Source organism: Odontesthes bonariensis, chromosome 5 (genome assembly GCF_027942865.1).
Source record: "Odontesthes bonariensis isolate fOdoBon6 chromosome 5, fOdoBon6.hap1, whole genome shotgun sequence".
Lineage (NCBI taxonomy): Eukaryota > Metazoa > Chordata > Actinopteri > Atheriniformes > Atherinopsidae > Odontesthes > Odontesthes bonariensis.
In genome coordinates, this window is record NC_134510.1 from 16,619,549 (window position 1) to 16,634,386 (window position 14,838).

The window sequence follows — 14,838 nt, forward strand, 5'->3', positions numbered from 1 at the left end:
CGGCCATCTGGTCACAAAATGGATAAGGTTCGACAAGGTAAATGTACCATGTCTAGACGCTGTCCACTACCATTATGATGAGCAGTGACATCCCTCAATACACTACAATAATTTTTCCACATCAGCACCCTCAGAATAACCTCCTGCAGCAGAGTGAGCAAGTAACCTTCATACTCCAGTATAGTGTTTAGCCTGTCAGGCATAGAATTGTCCCTGACCAAGTAATTAAACTTAATAGCTCCATTACTCGTGACATAGATGCATGTTCTAATGATTGTGCGAAATAGACACAACTTGAGAGTCACTTTCTGTAAATATAATTTTGGTCAAAACCCAACTTTCTGTAGAGATCTTGGCTCCCCGCGGTCTGCATACTTAAAGTGGCAGTAAGACCGTGATGAATCACTTAAGTTTTGCAGAGGCAAATATATGAGAATGGAAAGAGGGAACAAAGGAGAGGAAAATGCTGATCATATTTGGTGTAGAAGAGGCTATTATCTATGCATTAAAATGTCAGCACAGCACTATCTAAACCAGTCCCAGGTGGTAGTTATTATGAATAATGATGCCATTATAAAGAGGTAAATCCTTATTGCTCACAGTATTGAATAGAGCAAAACTGTACAGGCTTTGTTACTTTATAAATGCAAACATTTGTCATGAGGAAGCTGTAAATGCTCATTGGCCAAAAAGGTTTTTGTATCTGTGCACGAGATGCAGGTCAAAATAATCACTGAAATTGTCATAACATGAAACATTATGTTTAAGATTTGAGATATTTCACATTTTCCAACAAGGTTTTAAACCCAAAATAAACCTGATGAGTTTGCTAAATTTTGGTTAGTGGAGAATGATTTTAAAGTCCTTGCCTTGCTGATCCTTGATGTTTATTGCAGAGCAGAAAATAACAATCGCATCTCATCTTGAACTCAGCAGTTTTAGTTGAAATAGCGATCAGCAAAACTATGGCAGATGCAATCAGTCTGCAAAAACAAAGCTCTTCTTAAAATCTATCATTTCTGCAAGCATTTGCAGACAAATGTGATTAAGATGCATGTTCATGCACCCTATAACTACACACAGGGATAAGCTAAATTCGGTGTCTGAGAATGCTAGTTTCACATGTCTGCAGGGATAAGTCTGTGATCCCAACTTTGAATCTGGTCTCTGCATACTGATGACTTCAAAGCATTGATAATTCATCAAAGAAAGGAGCGAGGCAGTGAGAGGGAAAAAAAGTTTGACTTGTCTCCATCTCACTCCTTCTTCTACACATGTACATACACATGCACATGTGGCACATTGAATATGCTGAGCTTGGTTTGGCCTGGGGCTATTTCTCTTATATATCCATAAAACAGTACATCATTTCCCTGTGGGTTCCAGCTTATGACTGGTGTGCTTGTCACCTGTTTGCCCTGTATTGTCAACCCTCCAAGAAATACCATCTGAATACTAACTCTTACAATGCCATTCTTGTCACATTTGTGAAAAGTGACAAGAATCGTTCTCAGATCTTGCCAGGCATTTGCATTTTTATTTGTTGTCATATCAGACATGGTCAGAATGGGATCTTGGAACACACAATGCAGTGTTTTCAGAGGAGACCAACAGTATAGGCAAACATTTTCTTGGAAAAGATATGGCTCAGAATACAAGAATTTGTTTCTCAGATAACAGTATTTGCAGTAATGGCTTTATTCAGCTATTCCTGCACGGGCTGGATTCTAATCTCCTCTTCCACGAGATATCTATTATGTCAGGGATTGGTTGTGGGAAGACCCCCGTGAGTTCATGACTTGTAGGAGGAGCGCAAGCAAGAACTTATCTCTGTCAGCAGACCTCCACGCAGCAGCACATGTCAGGTCTAGAGAAGCATCTGCCTCATTATTGGCGTGATCCCGCTGTGCTCCGGCTGCGTGACTGAATGCTGTGACTGTCGTCCTCTCCTTTGCTCTCACACACACTGAGCATTTATGAACCTCCGACAGTTAACAAGTAGTTTCTACTTATTACCGCTGTCTTAGTGGATTGCTGGATATAGTAAGGGATGTATTTTGAGACTGGGAAGTACCTTTCTTGTCTCACCATCAAACAAATTAAGCCTTAATTATTCCAGTCAGTTTGATAAGATGTCGATGAGCAATAAACTGAAGTTGCAGCAGTTATAATCAATCAGGCTTCATCTGCTTTGACTGGCTGGAGTCCCATTAAAAAAGCAATGTCATACAAGAGGCTCAGAGAGCAACTCCAGTAGCAAATGGTTCCAGTTGAGTTAACCTAAAGGCCCTGTCAGAGAAATCAATGTTATACTTGCTAATTATTTTGATCTCGAATTGAGAGCCATTACCTCCCTGACTCACTCTTAGTTGCTAAGATGAATATTCCCATGTCTACTATAACCACTCATCAGCAAGGTTGATTGTTGGAAACAAAATTATTAGAAGGAGCAATTCATCTAGACACAAGGATGTCAATGTATCTGCCCATGTAATAAAAAACAGGCAGAGGCCTTTTTTACAGCAAGGGTAATGTCAGTGCACTTTGAAAAATTCAGTCTTTGAAGACTGTCCAAATCATGTAGAAAGACAGTCGTTGTTATGATCAAATAAATCGGATACAGTAAAAAAAGTTTATCGAGGACTGCAAAGCTTTGAGTGATCATTGAAGCCATTGTTAGCACCTCTGTCTGATCACTCATGGGTACAGCAGAAGCCCACACAGCCTATGATATCCTGAATTAGATACTCTGCATTCAGTCAGCGATCTACTGCCTGCTTATGGGTAACGAGCTAAAAAAGACAATTTTGAGTTTTTAACAAAAAAATAGCATATCAATAGGGCAGCAGTGGTAATATAAATTGATAGAATTCAGATGTGGTGTTTATGTTTACAGAAACATCTGTGTTGGATTTGTTGGCCTTAATGATCCCATCTAAACAGTATCACTGGACTTTGCCTCTGCAGCCAAGTTCTGTGGAGACCCTGGAGTGCCTCCCAAAGGACGGCGAGAAGGACGTAGCTTCATCTTCAAGTCTGAGGTGACATTTAGCTGCAGCAGCCCCAACGTGCTGGTGGGATCAGCAACACGCATGTGCCAGGAGGACGGCACCTGGAGTGGATCTCAGCCTCGATGTATAGGTATTTTTTGCTCTGTGTGCTAATTCAGCTCGTCCACAGATGAACTAGGCATGACTTTTGTTCCCTGGAGGAATTTTTTATTGTATAAATTATTTTTTTTAGTTAATAAGGAAAATAGGCTTCCTGTCTGCTGGTGCATGGTACTCCAAAGGGAAATGGCTTTTTCATTATCATTTATTTTCACTCTGTCATATTCTCATATTTGGTCTGCTGCATTTCCTTTTTGCCACAATAATTTCTTGTTCCAGAGCCTACAAGAACCACATGTGAAAATCCAGGGACACCTGAGCATGGCTTCATGAATTACACTACAGGTTTTAAGGTAAAAAGACCCTCTACATGTCAAAGCATTCCTTAGCTAGTCTCTGAATTCCAGGTTGTTTCTCATTACTGGAATGAGTGTTCTTTTTTAAAAGGTGTTTCTCATTCAGAAAGATTAAACCGAGCTTTGTTTTAGAAATGTTTTAAATCTTTTATAATGTTATCCATGTATAGTATAGTTTGTTAGCAGCATAATTTGAGTAACATTACAGGCCATGTATAAAAAAATGGATAGGATTCCAACAGATTTCCCTGTGTATTTAACAGATACTCTATGTGCATTAAAATACAGTAGAGTAGTAAAGTAGATATAGATTGATGTGTACTCAGCCAGCTGAATATATGATATTCAAGGTTCCCAGGCTTTTGTCTGAAAGGCAGGGGGTGGATGAGTATGTAAGCTCATAGCTCTGCTGTATTTACTGTAAATACCCTCCTTAAAATGGGCAGTTGCTAATGGATTTCAAAGTAAAATGAACATTTTCTCCTTTTGACAATGTTGCATGTTTTCCAAGGATGTTTCAGTGAAGGGCATACGTATTCTTATGTGATTACAAGGAAGAAAACCAGTTAAAAGCACACCTTTTGTTTGCAGCATTCAGCAGAATCTCCGATATGAAATGTGTCCCAATGAAAGTAGATGAGGCTTATTTTGGTCTCTGAACAACTTTACCAACATCTTGACACCATCAAATGATACAAATCTTATCAATGCTGTCTTTAAAGGAACATTCCACCAGTGGAGACATGAATATGTATTGAAAGTGGGCCATATATGTAGTAGAATAGTAGCATAAATTTCTAATTTGGTGCCTTCTTGACCAAGAAAAGGCAGAAAATGACTTTTTTGTGCTTGTGGATTAAAGACAACAATCCCCATAATGCATTGCAATGCTCAAGATCCGCAGGCCACTCCCCCGAGAGTGTACGAGCTCCACCCGACTCTACGCTACCTGGAAATCATGTCACTGCCTTACCTGTTTGCACTTCCATCGAGCACCTTACTGTATACTCAATCACAGGGTCAATACCTCTTTTTTTATAGTGTGGATAGTTTTGTTTGTGTGTCTTTATGTTCATGACAATTCTTATTTTGTGAATTAAAAAACAAAATGTCATTCCTTCTCTCCTGTCTGCCTTCAACAAAGTTTAGAATAGCATCATAAACTTGGAAGGAGGTAACTGATTTGCAACAAACTTATAATGCAATGTATACTTGTAATGCTTCATAATTTATAGTAATTATAGGTAGGCTATGATCACAATTCTGTCGTTTTGTCATCTGAGGTAACAGTAGCTAGGTAGTTCCCGTTCTGAAATGTTGGTCGTTCAATAACTCGAATACACTTGGAGCAACATTACTAAGAAAGAACCACAACAACGTACATTTTAACCATTTAATTAAATAACTATACAAACAATACAACTGTTGAATGAATATAAAACAAGGAAACTATAGCTTCTCCTGAGGTGCCCGCAGTACTGGCCGTCTGGAGCTGGGTAGTTCTGGCGGATAGCCTGCACGACAGATGCCCTCTGCCCAATCTCTCTCCTTGCAGGACCCACTCAAGAAAGTGCCGGTAGGCTGTTAGACGAAATTGTCTAGACAAAACATTGATCACAAAGTGAGTGATGGCATTTGAGCCTAGCGTGCCACAGTAGCTTGCATAACTGCAAGCTATTTGTGCAATGAACATGCCACGTTAGCGTGTTAGCAAGAGTACTCCTTGACATAGTAACAAAGAAAACAAACTTACTTTACAGAAAGACGTCCATTTGGCCCTGTAGGCTTTGGCTGTCGTTTCCAGTTGACTTTAGGTATTCTAAAGTAGGTCTCCAGGACGCCACCAATTCGCCCCAGCTCGAGCCATATCTTCTCCAGTTCTCCGTGTTAGCTGCAGCTCTGTCTCTCTCTATTTCGTTTTTTTTATTGGCGGTTGGCAAACAACTTAAAGCAGCATTACCACCACCAACTGGTAAGGAGTGTGGATCTCATGACAATTATATATACCTATATCTATATAGATATAGATATATATATGTTAGCTGCAGCTCTCTGCCAGTCTAAAGCACTGGCACTGATCTGTGATAGGTCTGTTAGCGCATTAGGTCCAACCCCCTATGGGCGGTGTTGAAGGGTGGGAACTAGGCTTGTAGTCTCAACAGAAATCCACCCTCTAACACTTCCTCCTACAATGACGCAAAAATCGTCATTTTGCGTCATTGTAGGAGGAAGTGTAAAGAGGTGAATACGGATTTCTCCCGTCTCAGGGGGAAATGAGTGTTGCATGACCATTCAAAAGTATGACTGGGTTTCTAACAATGCAAAGCCTAATGCAAATGGGTGGAGTGTCCCTTTAAGGAGTTCACTGTGGTAGAAGCTAAAAAAATAAACTAATTTATTAAGATAACATAAAGCACTTAGCTTCATGTTTTTTGTTTTTTTTTACCTGAGAGTAATTTATTTTACTTTTTAACCCTTTTGCCTCAGTCAGAAACACAACTATGAGTCATCGCCTTCAGGAATAGTCCCCATCTGCCTCCACACACTATGGATAATCATTTGAAAAGGAGAAAAGAACCCTTTAGTGTGCAGTATTTCTTCAAAGCTCTTTAGATTTGATGCTGGGAGCCTATTGGCATTTGCATCAGTGTATTGACTGCCTCCACTTTGTGTGCTTTCTGTTATTGTCCAGGTGGGCAGCAGAGTGGACTTCCAGTGCCAACAGGGACATCTACTCCAAGGCTCCACTACAAGGTTGTGTTTGCCAGATCTAACCTGGACTGGCATCCAGCCTGCCTGCATTCGTGAGTGCTTGTTTCTTACACTCTCGCTGTTCCTTCAGATCACTATCCCTGTCTTTGTTTCTCCACTAACCCTTCAGGCTTTTTGTCACTGTTTATCCAGATTGCTGGCTGTCCAGACACTTTCTTTATGCTTGTTCTCAAACAAACACTTCCCACTCTCACTCTGCCTCTATCAATGCCAAATACTCTAATTCGCTCAATCCTGTCATAACCTCTGACCTTTCAGTAGTTTGCTTCTTGTACCTCAATCAACCTTTCATCATTCTGAGAGAGAATTGTTGACAATGATTAGTCTTTCTGTTTTACCATCTGAAATCCTACCAAAGACTGCATTTTACTAGGCATTTGCATTGTAAACCACTGAGCTGTTTAAGGACAAGAGGATTTCAATTAAACTTTCTTATCTTGATTTCATAACTGCGAAAAGATGTGCTACCTACTTAAATCTTGGAGGCATTTATGCTGAGGAAGCGGACAGATTGTAATTCCCACACTTTATTCTCTTCCACATGTTCTCTGTGCCATATATTTATGTGTGTGGCTGTGTGTTTGTTGCAAGGGAAGAATAGGAAGTTTCAGAGAGATTGTGAGTCCTTGAATATGCACTTGTTCTTTTTTTTAATTTTTTTTTTATAGAACATAAACCTGGCCAACAGTTTCTTAGGAAGGCAGTTTATTGGGAGACCTAAGTGGAGCTAATGCAGTTTGGTATAATATCGCTGTTCTCAATCCTGCTTTAATAAGAGCTAAAACGTGCAATAACTGTTCTAGACTGTTCTAGATTCAACTTGAAGTTAATTTTAGAGGCTGCAGTTTGTGATGCTGGTGAATTGAATTATGTTTCCTTCCAATGTGGTTCTAATATTTAGTCTCCCTCTCTCAAAGCATTAAAGTAAATGTGGTGAGCTCATGAGTTCAACTGAGTCCTGACATGTGGCTTTTTGCTGCATATCATCCTCTACTTACTTTCTGCTTGTTTTCCTGTCCAGCCACTTTTAGATTAAGGCCACTGGTGCCCCAAAAGTTTAGGAAAAAATAAGGTCCATACTCGCTATTGAATTTAAGCACATGTAATTTACGAAAAGGATGATTAAACTGTTGGGGGAGCAGCGCATGTAAAACTTCTCAGTCATGTCTTCTGACCATCTAGAGCTGCTTTCACGTGGAGCATTTGTGGCTGCGTGTGTGCTGGTGAGAGTTTTTTTTCTGTTGACCTGTAGTCTGCTTTCCTCTCACACTCATATATTGTGGATAAGTACAAATACATGCAGTATTAACACAATAAAGAGCCTCAAATGCTATTCTCAAGATGTTGTAAAGAAAACTCAAGGGTTTTTCTAAGTATCATTTTTACAGTGCTTGCTATCTCCTGCATTCTTTAAGACTCTAGCATGGTTGCCGCGATGGCTCGTGCGTTGTTGACGTCACGGTTTCGTGCCGGCCATTTACAGTGGTGTTACATGACACTCAAAATAGACAAAGCTAGCCAGGGCACTGAAGCCCTGGTAGTTTTTTATGCTCCTTATTAAAATGAATTCTTAATCTTGAACCTGCTATGTGTTTAAATATCATAGTTAAGATCATAGCTCCATTGGATGTGTAATTAGATTAAAAGAAGATGACAAAGACAAGAAATTTATAAACAAAAAGTCATCGTAGACTTAGGCAAAGATTAAATGCAACACCAAGTTTATGACTGAAAATTTCAATGATACTCCATATATATTATTTTGCTGGCCTCGCTCTATCAAATGTAGTGGCCTGAAAAATGTTTTGATTTTCCTTCTTTTTTTTCCTACTGGAATTAAAATATATAAATACATCTTTCACATTCCCCCTTTTACCCAAACCATTTTAAAATGAACTCAGAATCAGCCGGCTTGCTACCGCACGCAGATGTTCTTGTGAAAGCTGCAGATACACCCACCATCATTATTTGAAAGGTTAAAAGAATTGCCGTCGAATGCATTTTTTTCTGGTGTTATGATGTACCAGAGATACTTGTAATTGTCCGGTCTTTTATTAGATATATTTACAGGAAGGTAGAAAAGGGTGACAGGAGTTGTTGTTGCCTTTTAGTGCTAATGGAAAAAGTGAAATGTTGGATTTAATTATTGGTCAAACTTCATGTAGCATCAGAAAATCTCATTCTATCATTTCCGCTGTGGATTAGACCTGCACACATTTCAGGTGTAATTTTTCGTTCTTGTTTCATGCAAATCGTTTTTTTTTTCACCACAGTACGCATTCTTTGTTGTGTTTTTGTAGTAATTTTACTACACGTGAAACATGTTGTAACCTGGGTTTACAGTATACACTGTAAGGAGATTTTTAAAATGTAATGGAAATGTTTATTTTTTTCTTTTTCACACATACAGAGGCATAGAGACTCTGTGGGTTGTCTGCATTAAGGACAAAGTGGTAATTAGGGCTGGAACTAACGACTATTTTAATAGTCGACTAGTCACCGACTATTGAAACGATAAGTCGACTAATCGGATAATTATTCTTTTTTTTTCTTAAATTTAGCATGAAGTTGCTTTAATTATGTGGCAAATGATAATAAACACAAGAAAGATGGGTACTTCAATGAAAAATGCATCTTTTATTCAACTTTACCACCAATTGGGCACAGTGCTCGGTCAGTATAGACATAAATCCATAAATAAATAAACCTCTGTCCATTTTTTTAAGGACAGGCAAATGTGTTTTATAAAAAATAAATAATTAATTACAATCAAATAAAATAAGTTTGTCAGTCACAGTCAGGCATAACGTTAAAGCTCTCTTTTAAAGAGAAAAAAAAGCTTATAAAATGTACAATGTACATCAAAAACAAAACGTATTGGCTTGAATCTTACTTGAATCTTACCGAGGCGAGTCAGACTCCGTTTCATTCAACTGGCCGACGTGCTTTCTCTTTAAATGTTCATGCATCAGCGAGGTGCTGCCGTCATACGCAAGGTCTGCTTTGCAAACCTTGCAAGTAATCTTTTTATTCGCAGTATCCAGGCTAAAATGCTCCCAAACTTGAGAAGTTTTGGTACGCGTAGCTTATGTGTTGGACGCCGCCATTTCTGTGTACGTTACCGTTCTGTGCATGTGGGACTCTCGGGAGAGATTGTAATTACGTGAATTTCTCACTCTGATGGAAAAACACGTCTGGCGACAATAGTCGACAAATGGAATTCATTGTTATACTTTCAGCAGATTCATATTTTTGCACATGGATGCACCCCAAATTTCTTTCAAGAAATGTGTGTTACTGCCAGATCATCAATTCAACTAGAACTAGAACAGGGTTTCAAATCATCAATGGTAAAATATTTGGATCCGAGTGCACCTTAACTACAAACCAACAATAATATCAAGCTCACAAGCAGCTCTGCACTTTTGAGAATTTGTAGATTTGTTCATTATTTGTGACAAAAAAAAAAGTTACCTTTAAAAAATACCCAAAACCATCACACACCAGCAGGGCTTTCTGTCTGACTTTGTCTGTTGGTCTGTTTGCTTAATTAATGCACTCGTTATCCATCAGACATGCAAAACTTTAAACTAAAAGCATTGCATGTTGTTGAGACAAAAGAAAATGAGTCCTCTAAGGCCTTACATAATCTCAAAAGCAAAGCCCATTAAGCTGTTTGAAGTGTGAACAAACACGACACCCTCAATAGAAGTTGATATGGAACATGACATGTCTTTGATAAAACAATCCTTTGGCCTCAAAAGAGTCTTTAGTATTCACGGTCCACAAACACTACAAATTATGTAGTCTGAGAATGTGATGACCGTGTTATTTTAACAGGTTTGAGGAATTAACTTTTCTCTTTAATCTGTTTATTCATAAAGGTCTCCTGATTACAGACTTATATAATATATGTATACACACACATTTTATAAACTTTGAACAAATCTTGTGTTTCTTAATCTCATATCAACTAATTGAAAAAGATCTGGATAGCATACACAGTTATCCTTCTCCCCTTGAGCTTGTCATGTATACCCAATTTTGAAATCCTTTTGTAACTGAGTATGAGATTAGAGAAGTATAGTGCCAGATTTAAACTCTAGGCTGGAATCACTTTTTATACATCTTAAAGCATAGACCTTCTGTCTGCAGATATACTCACGTAAAAAATACTGCCAGCTCAAGCATCAGAGAAAGTAATATCCAACATGAGGAATTTTTCTGAAGTCAATTCTTTAAAGTTTTTAGAAATTGAGTTTGATCCTGGCATTCCTCTCCACATACTATTGCCACTGATGTCATTAAGATGCCATGAAGGGCCAATTTGATACTGTGACTCACTTGCAGCTCTCGCCTGTCTGACAGCTGGCAGCGCTTTCTTTCACTCACAAGCTTCACAATCATTTAGCTATTTTCACATTATTGTTGATGGCTTAGAGCCCGAATGTTCAACCCAGAAGTGTTTTTGGTGGTTGGGTGATTTGCACACATTTTGGTGCTTATTGATGTGACACATTGAACTAGATTCAAGCCATATGAAAAAAAACTTAGGAATTTGATATGGTTTATAAAAATCAACAGTAACAGAGATTCTGCCTAGATTCTGATTCAGCTCCAAACTTACAAACTTTTCTGTTCTGCCAATTGGGAAAGTACTGGTTTCCTGTTTGATTTTTTTTTTTTTTTTTTACCAAATATGCTTTTCAAAATTGCTGATCAATTAAAATTGGAAAAAGTAAACCCCCATTTATAAAAAAAATAAATAAAATAAAAATGTTTTAAATCAGACCTTGAATTCAATGCTTTGTTAGAGCCCGTGGCTTTTTTTTTTTTACAGCCAAGACATTAAGGTGCCTTGGACTCCTACTCAGATCAACTTTTTCTATCCAACCAGCTCAACCATTATTTACACTTTATTTGCATTCCACAATGCATCAACAAACACAACAACAATGTTGCTGCTCCAAATACCAGTCAGATAATTGTAAGACTTCACTGAAAAATGTATATAATATAGAAACTGAGTCATTATAATCTTATTATTGAAAATAATTATTATATATGCATACCAAGGGCAATATAGATATGAGATAAAAAAAATAAAAATATGAATAACAATAATAAATATGGCTAGATGACTTTAGAGCACATGTCTCTACTGTGTGACATTCCACTGCTTTCAACAAAACATGTGGCTTTAAGTCTATTGAATATAAAATAACTTACACTCCAAACATAATAGTGTAAAGGTGTCAAAATGTCACTGTTTCTCTTGTTATATGCATAAAACAGTCTTAACAGTCAATCAGCTCAGATGATTAAAGATATGGACCTGATATAACCTATTAGGCATATGAAACAAAGTGTGAAACAAACTTGAATGGAATTCATTCATTTTGAAATTCATGGACTATTGCATGGACTATGTTTGAACTAATCACTTAAAATCAAACAATGTTGATCATTATGATAATTACTATTATAATCACAAGTCAGATCATTACCATATTAGCTTGGTATTAGCTCATTTTGACTTAAAAACTTAGTCATATTTGTAACTGTGGATGATCCCTAGTTTGGGGTTTATCATTATTTGTCAAATTTTATGGTTGTCAAGCTAGTTAACCTTCTTCCCAAGACTTTGCTGGGTGCAAACTTGTTGAAGGTGCTGATTTTGCTGTTTTACTTGTAGTCTTTTCTACTGCTGCTGCAAGATTTTTTTTTTTATGTTCACATCAGGGCTACCTCCTGCAGCTTTAGAATATCAAGCTAACTTGGGTGTTCTTTTTGTCAGATGTAATTTCTCTGCCTTTTGTCTTTTTTGGTGTTTCCTGTCTTTGAGCTCCACTTTTCTCACATTGTTACTAAAAGAATGTTTGGGATGTGAATAGCTAGCCTGTCGACGCCATCCTACGTACTTCCGCCTAAAGATTTTGGCTCCGCACATAGTCTGGCCCAACCACCCTACCTCGGTTCGCTCAGTGTTTTGCCAATCAGCAAACAGTTGCGAGTGGTGACGCAGAACTCACGCGCGGAGTCCATTGTAGTCCATATAATTGTAGTTCAACCGCAGCGGAAATAAACATGGCGACGGAAGAACGCTAGAAGCTATCCATGAAGTTGTCTCAACTCTAGAGAGCATTACACAATTAAAACAAGAGCAAGAGGAATGCCTCGTCAATTTTGTTAGTGGCAAGGATGTCGTAGCTCTCCTTCCAACTGGCTTTGGGAAAAGTTTGATTTATCAAATGGTACCGGTATAATGAAAGCGGATGTGGGAAGCGTGATTCGCGAGCAAGCATGAACCTCGGCGCATAACCAACGTCATTTCTAAACATTATGATTGGTTAAGGGAACTCCGTTACTCCAATGAATTTAAGTTGCTGGGTAAGGTCCCACCCTCCATGGAAACGGATTCCTCTTGGGTTTTTCCAGACTGTTTGACAGAGTCAACAATCGGCTTTCGCCCAGGCTAGTGAATAGCCACTTAAGCCAGACTTTTGAAGACATGTGAGCTGACATCAATGCAACAGTAGGACTTTTTTTTTTCCCTCTCAACAATCTCTGCACTTTCCATTCCTCAAAGACATGCACACCAATTTAAGTACGTTTTACCACTTAAAGTTCTTTTTTCCCCTCCAAGCCTTGTGGGCCCTCTATGCCACTGTGCTCTGGGATTTGAACCCCTATAAACTTGTGCATTGAAAAAGCACTATTGTCAGCTGTGGTTCAGCTGTTAGAGTGGTCTCTCAACCAGAAGGTCTGCAACATGTTGATTAATGTATGCTTTTAGGGAAAAAGTCAGGCTGCTGAGGAGGAACAACCTGGAAGAGAAGCTGCTTAGGACCTTCTACCGCTCAGCCATTGAAAATATCTTAACATACAACATTACAGTTTGGTATGCAGGCAGCACAGCTGCAGATAAGAAATTTCTTCAGCGGATCATTCGTACTGCTGAGAAAGTCATCGACTGCTCACTTCCCTCACTTCATGGCATAACCACTGCTCACTACCTTCAAAAGGACCATCACCATCTCACAAGACTTCACACACTCTGGACATAAACTGTTTCAGCTGCTGCCCTCAGGCAGACGCCATCAAGACTCACACCTCCAGATATCGAAACAGTTTCTTCCCTCAGGCCATCATTGCACTAAAAATTCAATAACTTCTTGAATTCATGCAATGTTATCTTTTTATTCTCTTTTTGCGCTTTACTGCTGCTGGTTGCAGAATTGATTTGCATTAAGGAGTGTTTTCTATAATTTTTAGCATTTATGTGGAATGTTGTTGTCCACCAAGAGGAGCAGCATTTCCAATTTCCTCAAATTTTATACAATGACAGTAACGTTTCTATTCTATTCTACATCATGAAAAAGTCAAAACAGTTTGTTTGAAATTTTTGCAAATTTATTTTAAAAAAGGATTATATCGAGTCACAGATCTGGGGAAAGGTACAAGTTTGGAAAACTTTTGGAAACCGCCAGAACTGGCCGCACAGCCAACCTGTGCGATCAGTCAGGGAGGTGATCGAGAACCCAATGGTCACACTGAAAGAGCTCCAGCATTTCTCCATGGAGAGAGGAGAACCCTCCAGAAGGACAACCATTTCTGGAACACATCACTAATCAGGACTGTATGGTAGAGTGGCCAGACGCAGGGCCGCCGATAGGGGGGGGACAAACGGGGGGGGGGCAAAAAAAAAAGTGCATTAGTCCGCAAATATGTCCAAATGTTTCAGGCACGCACGCCAATCAGGCTGAATTGATTTGAGGATCATCCCCGGTCAGCTGAATGACAGCCAGTGTAACGCGGCTCTGGTTTAACCTTATTTTGTTTAAAATAAGCCAGTATAGACATGGCAACGTGTGAAATTGCCATTTAGATAGAGTTGAATGTAACGAATGGGTTATAAACGTGACGTTTTGGGTGTAGCAGTCACAGTGCCGTGTGGATTAAGAGTTTTTCAAACTTTGACAAAACCAACATTCCTGTGGGGGATGTTTACGTATGTGGATATAAACCAGATCTTCATTTTCTTTCCACAAAGGAAAAAGAGACAGAAACTGCCTAATTTACGTTAACCTTCTACCCTTTTGAGAGTTTTTGGGGAGTCGAACTCGCAACAGACGCTCTCCATAAATTGGGATAAACTCGAATGAACAAAGAACCTTTCTGTTGGAAATGTTGGAGACCTCAATATCTTATCTTCACCATAAATCGCGGTTGGCATTTTAACGCCCTCTCCCACCAGAGAAAGAGACCAGATGGCTACCCACGAACTGAGAAGACTTCACTAAGACTCACTTTTAGTCGAATCTTAAAACTATATTAAATGTGTTTGATAACCGTATACAATTTCTTTCAGGTTTCCAGCTTGATCACAAGACGCATATAGAGACAATTTGTACGATTCTGGCTTAAATATTGACAAAGAACTGATTTTGGTGGAAAATGCCCAACCTGCCTGATGGAACCACATTGCCCCCTAGTGGTCTGCAGTGTTGATTAGTTGAACATTTAAATCCCAGAGGACTCAGTAAAATGGACAAGATATATGCAACTTTTAACTTTTAACGATGTCCCTTCGGTATCTA

At 38.8% G+C, this 14,838-nt stretch overlaps 1 protein-coding gene across 4 annotated transcripts in view; it reads left to right on the top strand.

Annotated features, from left to right (window-relative positions):
* Nucleotides 1-14,838, top strand: part of LOC142379793 (CUB and sushi domain-containing protein 3-like) — a 284,354-nt gene that overhangs the window by 250,582 nt on the left and 18,934 nt on the right. For all 4 annotated transcript variants that reach the window (XM_075465063.1, XM_075465065.1, XM_075465064.1 and 1 more), the window contains exons 61-63: nt 2,968-3,141; nt 3,390-3,463; nt 6,159-6,270. In XM_075465063.1, coding sequence (XP_075321178.1) covers nt 2,968-3,141; nt 3,390-3,463; nt 6,159-6,270 — 360 coding nt within the window. The remainder of the gene's footprint in view (nt 1-2,967; nt 3,142-3,389; nt 3,464-6,158; nt 6,271-14,838) is intronic.